Here is a 15,164-nt window from a genome sequence, read left to right on the forward strand (position 1 = left end):
ATGGGGTGAACTAGGCTCAGAGGCCCACTGCTGGAGGCCTCAGGGTGCTACCACACTCCATCTCAGAGAGGAGTTGAGTCCTCCCAGTGGCCTAGCGAGGCTGTGGGTCCGGGAAGAGAAGCAGCCAATGAGAGAGGCTGCAGGAAGCAGCCAATCATGGCCCAAGAGGGTGATATAAAAGGAGCTGCAGAGCCAGAGTCAGGTAGTTGCTGCCTGGAGCTGAAGGAATGAGGACTGTGTTCTTGGCTGGCTGAAGGAGCAGCAGTACCATGGACAGATCAGTTGCTGGCAAGAACCAGGGAGCAAGAGGGAGCTCCTGGCTGGCTGCTGGGACTGAAGCTAGAAGAACAGCTGGGGCCAGAAAGGGTGAAGAGTTTAGGAAGCCCTGGAGGCATGGCCCCATACCAGGATTGAGGGACTATTTGAGGCTAGCCCAGAAGGGGCTGCCAGACTGATTAAGGACTGAGCCCAGGGAGGGCTGCAGGAAGACAGTGCCTCCAGGGAGGAAGCCCTGGGGGGTCTGGCCCCATACCAGGGCTGGGACTATTTAAAGACTGAGCCCAGGGAGGGCTACAGAGATACCAATGGAGGGGTACTGGGATAGGCCCCTGGTGGACTGTATACACAAGAAGGAGTCTGTTTTGTTTCACATACAGATTGCATGTGTGACTTGGCCAGAGGGCTGAGTTGTTGAAAACCTGCCTAAGAAACCACCTACAGAGGTCACCACAGACTAAGAGAGTGAAGGCACATGCACCTGGCCAGGGGGCACTCATGAGACGTGGATGCCACCCCTTACAGGTATATTTTCAGCAGAGCTCTTAGGAATAAACTGTCTAATTCCCATCAACAGGGGAAGTTGCATATCTCATTCTAATTCCCTCCATCCTCTGTTACTATTTTACTCCGAACATTAAAACCCTATGAATACATTACCTGTTTCAGTAACAACTACATGAGAATTATCTTCTGGTTTGTTTTCATCATAAGGCTTTCCTGCTGCCACTGATGGAAAAACCTCTGAAAAAGAAGTTAGATTTTAAAAATAGCAACCATAGAAAGAGGGGTTATTACATATTGTAGCATCTGTTCATAGTTTTTTTACATTTAAAACAGATTCATATTTGTTATGTGAACTGTTTCAGCATTGAATAAGTTATTGGAAGTAAATGTGTCTACAGAACTTTAGTGTGTTGTTAGGATTAAATATGGAATAGGAATTAAAAGCAGCAGTGTTTTGAACTACATCCATATATTTGCAACTACATCTGCAAATATTCCTCTCTGCAGGATTCTCTTTTAATATGTTCCACTACTAACACAAGTTTGTTTAAAAAAATAAAAAACTATGTAACTTTCCTGGAGCCTGTAAATGATTCATGAGATTATGTCTTTGCCAGTGCAACTCAAGCTAAAAGTTTTTTTTAAAGTTTCTTACCATAATCTGTGTCTGTTCTGTCACCTAGTTCTTTTTCTAGGACATTATCTGTTAAATCAATAGTTTGACAATGAAATAGTAAGAGTAATAAAACAGACGTCTTTTACATTGTTTTACACATAGTGCCATAGCTCAAAACTATGCTCCCATGTTCATTAAAAAACACAATTATTGCAGAGTTCTTTAACTTCATATTTCAATATTTGGCAAGCACCTTTCTGAAGAATGTTTGACACAAAACATTAAAGTTAAGGGTTGGTATCAAACTACTTCTAGTCCATACTTCTGTACAAATCTAGATAAATAGGAATGCTGCAGTTTTGCCTTAAGCAATTTTTTTTCTGGTGGAATCTACTAGTTTATTGGATGAATAATTGAAACCCACCCTTTTCTTGTGTCAGATATAATTTGAATATAGTTTTTCTTAACATCTCACTTCTCTTATAGTCAGAGGATCCTAGAACATACTAAACTACTATTATATAATTAAGATCAACATCCTTTCAAGGTGAATGAGATTCAAACCCACAGCTAGTACTGTGACGTTAAACATCATCAAGGGAGTCTCTCCCACCCCACCCCTGAAGATATTACTTAGATAGAAAACAAAAAATTGCAAGTGAAAATATGTCGATTAGGCTTGGAGGCTGGCTGAGTAAGATTGCCTAATGAATCACAGAGCCATACTCATAGCATGAATTTTGATAGTTCGATTGTAAAGATGAAAAAACAAGACATGTTTAAGTACTTCAGAAGTAGGAAGTTTGAGGAATGGAGATCAATTGGTTTTCCTACTCTGATTTTTCTAAATTTGTAAATCTCACTGAAATTGAAACAGTGACCCTAATCTGCATACAGACTGTTGAGATTTACTGTTTATAAGGTGTAAATGACATTCCAGTTTGTAATGTACACCTTGTCACTTTTGTGGTTAGAGGTTGATTGTGTAAGAAGCAATTGGAGGGAATCTCTGCAGGTTCATATTAAACACTGAAACTCTGGTTCAGTGTGGGGTTTTACATGTAGCCTGGCTCTGATGAGGATGGTTTACAACCTGTTTGTTTTTTGTATGCAGTTTGGCTAAATTTATACTGGGATTTGTATGTTCTCTTTGTGGCCACAGTGGACAATTTAAGACCCAGTAATGCTTTGAGTAACATAATCCTGGTAAGAAATGTGGTGTTTATCTACTGCCAAGCATGACTACTATAACTAAAAAATGATTATAGCCTCAAATTCAAGCTTGCTTCCAATTTCCTTGTTCTGGCTGTCCAGTTTTAAGTCTCCTCAACTGAAATATGCAGGATCCAGAAAAGATTCCCATGTCATTTCTGGAGGTTAAGCCAAACTGAAAAATCCCTGGCCTCTTGTGTCCTCATCTGAGCTGGTGTTCCTGTGTGTAATTTTCTTCCTGTTGCGCTGGACCTCCCTGAATTCCATTTACCTGTATTCATTTTACAGATAGGCTAAGTGACATTTCCAAGACATCACAGAAAGTCAGTGACAGAGCCAGAGGGCGAGAACTAGCATTACTTGAAAATGGTGAAAATATTTTGGTAACATTTCACATAAAAACATTCGCAGTTTTCAAGTTCTTCCAGTACAGTTTTCCTCAAAATATTGAGGATCCCAAAATCCCCAACATTTTCTGCCAAAGCAGTGACTTTTCTGTTAACGTATACCACATGTGAAATCTGACTTTAGCTTTTTCTTACCTGGACTATACTTGCAGATAAAATTGTGCTTCATGTTGCATCTGTCGTCATTCCACTGGTAAAGGTAAGCCCCCCCCAGGCCAGGGTTTGCAGTTGGTTGATGATACATCACAACACAAGCTTCACTTCCACAGGAAGGCTCATCCGTATACCAATTTCTAGCAGTGCATATAAATCAAAATGTTCAAAATCTTGCAGATAAAAGGCCCACCATATCATCTAATAAAACCATTCACAAGCAACCAGAAATGCCATAATCTAGTGAAAGTTATAGTACATAGGCTCCATTGTCCTTTAAAGCAGAATAAGCTGCATTTCCCTCCATCTCCTGCATGGAACAGAGGGGGGGGTCTACTACCAGTCTTGTAGATCTTGGAGCATCTTCCTGCAGTCAAGAAGCATCCATGCAGATGTTCCTTCCTTCCCTTCTGACGCCTGCTTTCCCTGCCAACTACCCACAGATGCCCTGCAGATTATGGTTCCTGAATGTTGCCATTTGTTCTACTGGTCTTTAGCTGAATCAGGAAATCTAATGGGGTTTCCAAAATCTGGGGTGTGGGCAGAGTGAGTTACTCTAAATAGTCTGCACTAAGTTATGTAGCTGTTGGCCTTCTGGTTTGGGGGCCAGAATCCAGCAGAGTTTGATTGCCATTTCCTCCCCACCCCCCTCCTTCCAACTCCACAGAGCTGGAAGCCTGTGGAGCCCTTACTTCTATGAGGCTGGGGGTAGGGGCTGAGACAAGCATGCCACAGAGATATCCTTCCACATCTCCAAGTGCATATCCATTGGCTCAGCCTCCTCTTTGTGTGAAGAAGGAGCAGGGGCATGTTATTAGCCCCACTGACCAACTTTTCTATATGCTTCAATTCACAAAACATTTGACTTTTTTGGGTGCTGCACACACTGTGTTTCCCTCCATAAACCCTTGAAACTATAGGCAATCTCCCAGACTTTCACCTGAATGATGAAATGGTTCCATCAGTCCACTGGTAGAGCTCAGGGCAAGCACTCGATGTTGCTTGTCCCTCTCCGCTTCTCCACAATCCAATCCAGAAGTCACCATCAGAAATCCCAGAGCCTGACTTAGTGAGGTTTTGTAACATGTTTTCTATGAGCTTCTGTTCAGCTTCACTTTCCAGACTTAAAAGCACACCACCGTCGATTTCACAGGCATGGCGGGCCTCCTGGAAGCCCACACGTCTTGACAAATCCTGGAAGTAGGCTATCTTGTAACAGGGATGCTTGATATCTCCATAACACACTTTTTGACCTTAAATACAGTGACAAAGAAGCTGAATAATATTTCTACTTGCCATGTGCTGAAGGAAGTCATGCTTTATTTTGATTGGGTTAATGCTGCTGAACCCCCATCTCCAATTTTAACACTGCTGGTGTCATGCACATCTTGGTCCCTGTCCTAAAATCCCTAAGCAGATGAAAGTCCCATCAAAACCATTGAGAATCCCTTTGACAACTATGGGAATTTTCCTTGCTTAAGGACTGCAGGGTTGGGCCCCTTCCTTAAAAGTAGTATTTGTTTTTTTTAAAAATACTGTATGTGGGACCAATCCCACTTCTATTGGCATGAATGGCAAAACTCTATTTGACTTTAATAGACACAAAATTAGGCTCTAAATTTCCATTGTAAAAAGGAAGTCATGAGTTTCTTCAGTCAGTTATCTAATCCTGCTTGTTTGGATTCCCCAGTATTTATAGTTTTACCTCTATGTCCTGGCATGTTCAATGCAGTCAATGGAAACTACAGATGGCACCTGAGACCATAACAATACATAGCCAAGCAGAACAATATAATCAAAATATTTTCAGAAAGCATCAAATCTAATGTGTCCACACAAACAAATATTTACTTAAACTTCACTTGATAAATCTGTTTAAAGGATCAAACCAAACGATCCAATGACTCTTTTTTTATGAAACTGCAAGGTAAAGAAAATGAAACTGCACTTATTATATATTTACTTTCTTCCAAAAGCAGTTGAAATGGGTGCTTACCATACTGTATTTGCTATTGACCTCTTTTAGAACTTATGCTTTGAATCTAAAATGACAAATGATTCGAATCAGAGCAAATCAGTGGTGTCATCTGTATATATAATGTGGTGAGTGCTGCTGAAGCCCATTCATGTTTTAAAATGTACCAGCTGTATGTATAGTGATCTTGATTTTATCTTAAAACTTTACACAATTTCTTTTAGACTTCTTGTAGTTGGACTACGTAAAAGCCTCTTTTAAAAGAATCATTTTTTCTTGTCTATTCCAATTCCATAGAAAATGTGCAAATTATAGTATTTTGTAAAGTTAACAAAGGCCTTACAGAAGTAATAAGAAATTACTATAATTATCTAGACTGTTTGAATACAAGCAGAAAACAATTTTACCATTAAACCTGTAAAAAATAAGCTGTTCATAAGCCATATTTGTTGAAGAGGAGCACAAATTATTATTTTTACTTGAAAAAATCCACCTCTTTTGTATACTTCAGTTTTTAACCATAATAAATGTTAACAGATCTAGGTAAACACCCCAGTGATTTTATATCTGAAAAAGTTTTATCCTATTTAACTTGATAAATGTATACGTTTTTGTAATTAGGACACAGAAACATCATCATACAACTTAAATTTAATTTTCCCTAAATGTTTTTCCATACACAAAGTGTAACCATATTCTTTCAATCAAAATGGCCTTTATACTATATTAAGAGAATGACAAAACAAGAAATAACAAAAGTAGGTCTTCATGAAAGAGTGAGTACACAGTGGGTCTGATTTCCTTCCATTAAGTTATCCTTAATTCACATAAATGTAGAATCAGGCATACTGTGTATGATTCCTCAGAAGCAGGTTGCATTTGCATACTGCATAGTAGCTACTTCTCTCCATTTAAAGGTGTATAGAGCATAATTCCTGGAACTTCAAGCTAATGGCCAGAATTCATTAAGCAATAGTTAGTATGATCTAATTCATCTAGCTAAGTTCAAAGGTGACTCCCATTGCTACAGATTTTCAATGAAAAACAAATGTGGCTCCTCTGTGTTGTAGGGATGACCACTATATTTAGTTTGGCTACCTCTTTATATTATAAATTATTCTTGTGACCTTTCTGGAAAAGCCCTAATACTTCCATTGTTTCAAGTAGGCCTTTGAAATTCAATAGGGAGAAATCCCTCAGGTTACAGAAGTGCCTTTTCTTTGTCCGATGAAATTCTGTTCAGGTTTGGTGGCGGTATAAACTTTAGAAAAATCATCATTTCCCTTCTGTCACTTCGGTAGGCAGCAAAAGTGTGACAGCTTGCCAAAATAATAACCCAACATGAATACTCTAACCTAAGGCCAGGCTTACACAAGCTCCACATACTACACAGACAACCCTTCAAGAAGACTGCTTCCTCAAGAGTTGGGGGACAGAAATTCTGATGGGACTTGCCCTGACAATGCCTCCCAGATTCTGAACATGGCTCCAGAGGTCCAGTCCCGTCTCCTCTCCCAAGATAATAGCTTTTTCCTCCTTCCTGCTAAAGAAATAAGTCCTGTAGTTCTAGTTGTGCTGCAGTGCTGAAGATTCAGGGTTCAAACCCTGATAATGATGCACATTGAGGAGTTATTATAGATGTGCATAACAGAATTTGATTTTTACCCAGTTCCTTTTAAAAATTATTTTCCTTAAAAAAAACAATAATGCAGTCAAAGAACATTATTAAAGTTGCAAAGTCAAGCATTCAAAAGTTAGGAAATGTGAACATTAGTATTGCCCTGTGCCATTTAACTTAACTTATGCCATTTGTACACATGCATTATCATACAGCCATTAATTATATAATCACATACTATTTTTTCCACTGGACCTCTGCCTCATTCAGTGCACAAGATGGACCATGCACAGGAAAGGAGACAGCTGTTGAATATTTTTATCCTCACCATTCAATGAGTAGCCCCTGCCTTATTTAATGCAAAACATCCCAAGACTGAAATCAATACTAAATTATTTAGGTTGCAAGAATCTTTATAATGGAAAATGTTAGGTGATCTAAATAGAGAGGTAAACCTATAAACTTGAATTGAAAAGTATATATAGATTCTAAAGACTCATTTGCCCAGTGACTTATTCTTCTAACTTTCCAGTTAAATATTAGAGATTTATTCTCCTCTTCTTCTGTGCACCTGGCTCCCAAGAGGCAGGTCTGCATGGCGGGGACTCCCTATTAAGAACAGATAGGCCTGTCACCAGAGCTGATCCAGAAAACAGAAATGTGTGCTATCTGCTGGGAGCTGTGATTCGGGATGTGGTCCTGAGATTGAAGAGGATCCTAACTAGAGCAGGAAAGAATCTACTGATTGTCCTTCTTGCATAGATTCTTGCCAGAACATACAAAGGAAGGCTATGCCAGGCTGGGGAAGACACATAAAGAAATGGAGGCTCAAGTGATCTTCAGTGGGATTCTGTCTCTAGAGGAGAAGACAAGACAAGACAAGATTATGATCATCAACAGATGGCTCAGGTAGTGGTGCTATAAGGAGGGTTTTGGGATGTTCAACAATTAGGAGGCAATGATGGACAGAAGACTTTTCTCATAGGATGGACTCCACCTAAGTAGAGAGGGAAATAGACTTCAGGTATGGAGGTTGTCACAACTGATTAAAAGAGCTTTAAACTAGGAATTTGAGGGAGACAGCTGGGAAATGCTCATGTAATTGCCATGCCTCTAACATTGAGTGGGAAGAAAATCAAGTAAGAGAGGATACAGCATTGGAAAAAGGAACAGCAGAGGGTAGGAGATTGGACATCAAGAGGAAAGATGGTGCCAATATCAATGACAGTAATAGTCAGGTAGGTGATACTAACAGTGAAATCACTGTACCTAATAGGGTGAGGAATGTGGGTGAAGCCAAACCGAAACAACTAAGATGTCTGTACACCAATGCAAGGAGCCTGGGTAACAAAATGGAGGAATTAGAACTACTGGTACAGGAAGTAAAACCAGCTATTATAGGGATAACGGACACATAGTGGAATAGTAGTCCTGAATACAGAATAGAATACAGGTATTGAAGGGTGTGTGCTGTTCAGGAAAGACAGAAATAAAGATAAAGATGGTAGAGTAGCATTAGATATTGTCATAGACCCAGGCCAGTTGGGTACAGCAGAATAGCAGAAGGCAGATATACTGGCCACTGGATTAACAGTTTTCTGTTCCCTGACTGACCAGAGCAGGGGCTGCTCCAGGCTAATGAGAACACCTGACTCCAATTAACCTGCAAAGAGTCAGGTGAGGCCATTAAGCTAATGTGATCACCTGACTCTAATTAAGGCCCCGCTGATACTATAAAAAGGGCTCACTCCAGTCAGGCAGAGGAGAGCCAGGGGAGAGGAAGTGTGGCTGAAGGACTGGTTAATGAAGACACCCTCAAGTTATTGGTAAGGGAGAAGCAGGAGTCCTGTGGGGAAGTGGCCCAGGGAAATGTAGCAACTCTGGCAGTGAAAGGTTGGCTGCCAACAGCTGCTACCATTAGGGTCCCTGGGCCGGAACCCGGAGTGGAGGATGGGCCCGGGTTCCCCCCAACCCACCACTACAGGAACACCTCCTGGGAGGGGAAGTCAGGCCCCTGTCAGGACAGGAGGCTAAACTGTTCTAAAACAAGCCCTAGGGACAACAGAGACTGTGGGAATTCTCTCACCAACCTCCTTGCTGGCTTATGATGAAAAGGGCTCAGTAGACTGTAACCCTGGCCCTAGAGAGAGAAGGACTACGTGGAGGGTCACAGAGAGCCACTGAGGCTAGCATATACTGCCTAGAAGCGCAGGACCCACGGGGACAAGGTCAGAGCTCTGCCACAATATTAATGATGAGGTAGACTGTAAAGAAATCAGAAGTGATGGAATGGATGAAACAGAATCTGTTTGCATCCCAATCACTTGGAGAAATAAGGTAAAAGAGGCTCTACTGGGATACTACTTAGGCAAAGGAAATGCAAACGATCTAATCTGTTCAGTAAAGCAGTTGATAAAGTTCCACATGGGAATTTATTAGTCAAACTGGAGAAAATGGGGATTAATATCAGAATCTAAAGGTGGGTAAGGAACTGGTTAAAGGGAAGGCCACAATGGGTCATACTGAAAGATGAACTGTCAGGCTGGAGGGAGGTTACTTGTGGAGTTCCTCAGGCATTGATCTTGAGACCAATCTTATTTAACATTTTCATCAATAACCATGACATAAAATGTGGGGATTTGCTAATAAAATTTGTGTCATTCAATGTGCTAATGGAAATCTGGAATTGTGTATTAATGGCTGGTAAATCAGCTGACATTTTAGTGCCCTGCTCTGAGCATGCTGCGATGTCAGCTGCTTGAGTTTCATTTTTAGCAATTTTGTCTCTCTGTTATTCATCATCTACAAAGCAGAAATGATCTGACAGTGAAAAATGGTAGCGTGTACTGCACACAGTGTTGCAGACAAAATGGGTAGTAAAACGTTGACTATGAGCTGTTTAACCTTTTCGTAACAAGAACTTTAAAATGGGTAACTACCCACAATTAATTTATAGTAATGTATTGGATAATTCTATGTCAGACATTTAGAATCAGATTCTCCCACTATTATAATTCTTGAGTAGACCCTAATTTTGCAAGTAATTTCATTGGAATGAAGGAGGCTACTGCAAAATAACATACGACTCAATCGGAATATAGGTGGCAGGATCAGGACCTTATTACCTAAGGACAAAAATCTGGACTGTGTTGCATGAATGATGGAAGAGGACACAAGAAATCTCTTCCATCCCCAACTGGGCACCTGGGCAGGGATAGGGCAGTATGCAGATCTTGTATTCCCTTGAACACTATGCTGACTAATGCACCAGATAAGACCCAAATATGTGCTCTTTTTATTATCATATGACATGTTCAGCCATCTTGAGGTTATAGACATACCCCTGGCTTCTTACCATTAGGCAGCAGGTACTGTGGGCAGAAGAACAGAAACGTATACAGTTCCTTTTATTGGAGTGTGTTACATCGCGTCCCAGTCCTGCTCCCTAAGCTATCCTGCCTTGTGCAGACAGACTAGCTCAAAACATTCCATTCTTACTAACCTTACACCACTGAGAGGAGCAAGCACTGGATTTTGCCCTTAATTTTTTCCCCCAAGAATCATTTTTTTCATCCTACATGCTTGTGAAACAGACATAGCCCTACTGAAACTTGCTTTACAAATCAAATGTCCTTACCCCTATTATTAACACCTTCCATTCCTAAAACTGGAACCCTTTGAAAAACATCCAGTTTATATATCCAACACTTACATTATTCACTTTTTGTACTTTATTCAAACTGAACTATTGCAAAAAAGCTAGTCAGTTTCCTGTCCTGGCGCTCACGTACCAGCACAATGACATGATATTTTGAAGACAAACACCAATCAGAAAAAAAAAAAGCAATTGTCATCTGAATATTTTAAATTTAATTTAAAAAATTCTACCAATATTAATGTCAGCAAAGCAATTCTCTGAAAGAAAAAAACGAGGAAACAAAGACAATAATTCAGTAGTGCTTTTATATATTTAGGTTCCAGGAGGTCAATTAATTTCATATTGGCATAGTAATGCATTATTAAATGGGAATACTAAATGCTTTTAAGTCTGCACTTATAAGTAACTTCTGCCAAAATCTTGCTGAGAACCAGGATCATCAATCAGAACTGCACCGCTCGAGGAATTGTAGCCAAGGCTTTCAGAAGTGTTCAGTGATTTGGGGTGCATTTAATTTGTAGATGCTTAACTTACAACACATTAAAGGGCCTGATTTCTAGAGGGGTAGGGGATCAGCGGTTTCTGAAACAAGGCACCTTTTAGATGTCTCAAGGTGGGCACCCAAATTACTTGTCACTTTTGGAAATCTTGGACAGTCTTTGCTTGGAGTGTCACTATTTACTAATCCACTGCCTGTGGCCATGGATGTTCAGAGGGATCCTGCCGCAGCAATGAAGAATACTGGCTCACACAAGTCCTCTCAGGAAATGCACACTACAACAGAAGCTCTGACTCCATTTCAATGAATGGTGCGCTCCCCTTCCTTTGAGTCCAACCCTCACCTCATCCTCCCTTCCTCCATTAGCACTCACAGGGGTATTAGCAGGAAGCAGTGTCTTAATTCCCTCTCCCTCCTCATATTGTGCAGCCACATAGGACCTACCATGACATAGTCCATTATCTTTTTGTGCCATGGGTCATTTAAAAAAACCTATTTTCAGTAAAAAGACAATAAGTTGGAACTGTTGCAAAGGAAAACTAGATACTTAATACCTGTTGGACTGTCCCCATGAAATTTAGCCTTAAGAATTCAGTGTTATACCAGACAGTAGCAATGCTCTATCAGAAGTAAAGTCTCTTAGTTTCATATGATCAGATGATGTCACTCCTAGCTTGGACCTCACTTGAATTAGCTCATATTGCTCGTTTGAAGTTTTGACTTGTGGGAAATTATACTTTGTTCCCACTCACCTCCTTAGCTATTTTAAAGGAGGTGTGGGTTTTCATTAACTCAATTCTTTCTGTTCTAATTTCCTCCCACTTGATATGAAGCCTACACTATTCAGCTGCCCCCTTCCTTCAGCTTGTTCACTGCTATTGCTGGTCAACATCATATCATATCATTTTGATTCCTTGAGGAAATTTCCTTCTGGGTGACTTTAATAGGTAACTCTACTTTTTATCATACACTTCTTTTGCTTTCACTCTTCTTGTTTCTTCCCTAACTCAGAGATGACACTGCTTTGGCCCTCATTCCCCCCCGCCCAAATCCTGTGCTTTTTCCTGCCTGATCAATTTCTTCTTCCCTTTCCTCTCCCTTTCTCACTCCCTTCTTGTTCTTCCCACTAACTCACTTGATGGAACCGCTTGTCTTCAGCTCGGTTCCTATACTCTGATTCTTTTTCTCATTTAAAGTCCCTAGCATCTTACTTTAATTTAACATCTCTTGACCTTTTCTTTCATTGAGCCCTGATATTTTCCATTGGCTCTAGTGCTCCTCTTACATCTGAGTTCTTACTTTCTCCTGTCTGTTGGCTCTGTATTACCTCTGTTGTTAAATTCAGTGAGCTGATCTTCCTGAGTGAACACCCTGGGTGAAAAACCTAGCAAGTTGACTAACATGCTTTTAAATCTGCCTTATCTTTTCAAACTGGGCTATTTGCAGTCTTTTATCCAAGGCCCAATTACTGTAGTTATTCACATAAGTGTTTTGCTTCATCCTTTGCGCCCTCAACCACCCAACTTCTTCCACGTCCTCATTACATTTCACCTCTTATCACTTTACCTGGTGTTTAGTGAGCAAAGTTGCTCTTGTTTGCAAAGACTTTGGTCCTTCTCTTGCTCCTTTCCTAACCTCCATCTGCATCTCTCTCTACTTTCCCTCCATCCTTGGGACTGAAATTGTAATAGCTAAACCTTACATCATAAAAAACAAAACAAACAAACAAAAGCCTTATGTACACATAGTCCATAATAAGCAGTATATGCTCTGGGCAGTTTGAAGAGATTTGGTTATACAATACAATAGTTATGCGCATTTGTAAATATTCCACAGTGCATCTGCCATGGGAAATTATGTGCTAGCTTTAAACAAAAGCACATGCCCCTTTTCACTCTCCCCCGAAGGTAACTATGGAGGATGTAAGCCCAGACTCTAGGGATCATGTGACTATAGTTTGGGAGCAGGACTATATAAAGCCACAGGAAGCAGAAACTTCAGGGAGCTGTCAGAATTATTCTTGGTCTTTCTATTCAGGTGTGGAAGATTAGGGTCAAGGCAAGACCTGTGAGGGGAGGTTCCTCTTCATCAAGAGGGCTGGAGAAAGAGCAAGGAGAAGCTGGCTACCAGAAAGGCCCTGGGAGGGAGCCTAATGAGAGTCAGGAGACAGAAGACTCTAGAGAGGGATGAAGCTGGCACCAGACCTTGTTTAAGAGCCCCAGGCTGGGACATCTGAATAGGATGGAAGGAAACTCCCCCACCAGCTCTGCATCAGCGTGAAGATCTGGGGAAGGGTGGAGGGTTACTGAGCCAGGGGAGATCCAGGGAAGAGGGGCTGAAGGTTGTTTTGTTTACCTTGGAACGGGAGGACTTGCTTTGGTTGGAGGAACAGAAGCACCAAAAGTCACAGGAAAACTGAGGTATGAATTATTTTATGGTCAGAGGGAGCCTATATTATCAGAAGGGAACCAGAGGCACAGCAGGGAAACTGAGGTAAGAATATACGAACTGATGCCAGAAAGGTAAGAATCTGTTACAGGTCCCAAGTGAGAACAGGGGCCTATTGCACCAGGCAGTGTACATCCCTGCCTCAAAGTGTTTACAATCTAAATAGACAAGTCAACATTATTACCCCATTTGACAAATGGGAAACTGAAGCACCGAAAGATGAAGTGACTTAGCCAAGATGACACAGGAAGTCTGTGGCAGACGTGGGAATCAAACCCAAATTTCTGGAGTTGCAATTCAGAGCTTTAACCCCCAAGGCTATGTGTCCTCTTGCACTGTTCCCTGTGACCACTTCATTTTAATTCTTTTGCCAACCGTTGAATGTGGAGAGGTGCAAAGAAGCTAAAATATTCTATGTTAACTCCATTGAACCCCTCCATATTATATACAAATGCTGGCAAAAGACTACTATAAGATTCATAATCGCTCCCTTAAAATTAAAGACCAAAGATGTGTTACCCCTTATAAATGCAAAAGCTAATTTGGGTGCAGATAAAACTGCAATCAGAGAGACTATTTGCATACTGTATAATGAATTATGATTTCTCTGCCCTAAAACATGGCTGCTGGACAGAATGGGTATATGAATCTGATTTTTTTACTTCGAATGCATTAGAATCATAGAATAACAGGGTTGGAAGGGACCTCAGGAGGTCATCTAGTCCAACCCCCTGCTCAAAGTAGGACCAATCCCCAACTAAATCATCCCAGCCAGGATGTCAAGCCTGACCTTAAAAACCTCTAAGGAAGGAGATTCTACCACCTCCCTAGGTAACCCATTCCAGTGCTTCACTACCCTCCCAGTGAAAAAGTTTTTCCTAATATCCAACCTAAACCTCCCCCACTGCAACTTGAGACCATTACTCCTTGCTCTGTCATCTCCTACCACTGAGAACAGTCTAGATCGGGGGTCGGCAACGTTCGGCACGCGGCTTGCCAGGGTAAGCACCCTAGCAGGCCGGGCCAGTTTATTTACCTGCTGACGCGGCAGGTTCGACTGATCGCGGCCCCCACTGGCCGTGGTTCACCGTCCCAGGCCAATGGGGGCGGCAGGAAGACGTGGCCAGCACATCCCTCGCCCGAGTCGCTTCTCGCTGCCCTCATTGGCCCGGGACGGCGAACCGCGGCCAGTGGGGGCCGCGATCGGCCGCACCTGCCGCGTCAGGAGGTAAATAAACTGGCCCAGGCCCGCTAGGGTGCTTACCCTGGTGAGCCGCGTGCCGAACGTTGGTCTAGATCCATCCTCTTTGAAACTCCCTTTCAGGTAGTTGAAAGCAGCTATCAAATCCCCCCTCATTCTTCTCTTCTGCAGACTAAACAATCCCAGTTCCCTCACTCTCCTCATAAGTCATGTGTTCCAGCCCCCAATCATTTTTGTTGCCCTCCGCTGGACTCTTTCCAATTTTTCCACATCCTTCTTGTAGTGTGGGGCCCAAAACTGGACACAGTACTCCAGATGAGGCCTCACCAATGTCGAATAGAGTGGAATGATCACGTCCCTCGAACTGCTGGCAATGCCCCTACTTATACAGGCCCAAATGCCATTAGCCTTCTTGGCAACAAGGGCACACTGTTGACTCATATCCAGCTTCTCGTCCACTGTAACCCCTAGGTCCTTTTCTGTAGAACTGCTACCTATCCACTCAGTCCCTAGTCTGTAGCAGTGCATGGGATTCTTCTGTCCTAAGTGCAGGACTCTGCACTTGTCTTTGTTGAACCTCATCAGATTTCTTTT

The 15,164-nt window shown here is 41.7% G+C and overlaps 1 protein-coding gene across 4 annotated transcripts in view; it reads right to left on the reverse strand.

Annotated features, from left to right (window-relative positions):
• CHODL (chondrolectin) overlaps positions 1-15,164 on the reverse strand; it is a 44,027-nt gene that overhangs the window by 4,963 nt on the left and 23,900 nt on the right. For 3 of the 4 annotated variants that reach the window (XM_026652496.2, XM_026652501.1, XM_026652498.2), the window contains exons 2-5: positions 4,112-4,424; positions 3,154-3,311; positions 1,439-1,486; positions 937-1,020 (exon numbers count right to left, since the gene is read on the reverse strand). In XM_026652496.2, the coding sequence (XP_026508281.1) occupies positions 937-1,020; positions 1,439-1,486; positions 3,154-3,311; positions 4,112-4,424 (603 nt within the window). The remainder of the gene's footprint in view (positions 1-936; positions 1,021-1,438; positions 1,487-3,153; positions 3,312-4,111; positions 4,425-15,164) is intronic. The other variant, XM_026652500.2, reaches the window with a different exon arrangement.

Source organism: Terrapene carolina, unplaced genomic scaffold (assembly GCF_002925995.2).
Source record: "Terrapene carolina triunguis isolate 2854851 unplaced genomic scaffold, T_m_triunguis-2.0 Scaffold38, whole genome shotgun sequence".
Lineage (NCBI taxonomy): Eukaryota > Metazoa > Chordata > Testudines > Emydidae > Terrapene > Terrapene triunguis.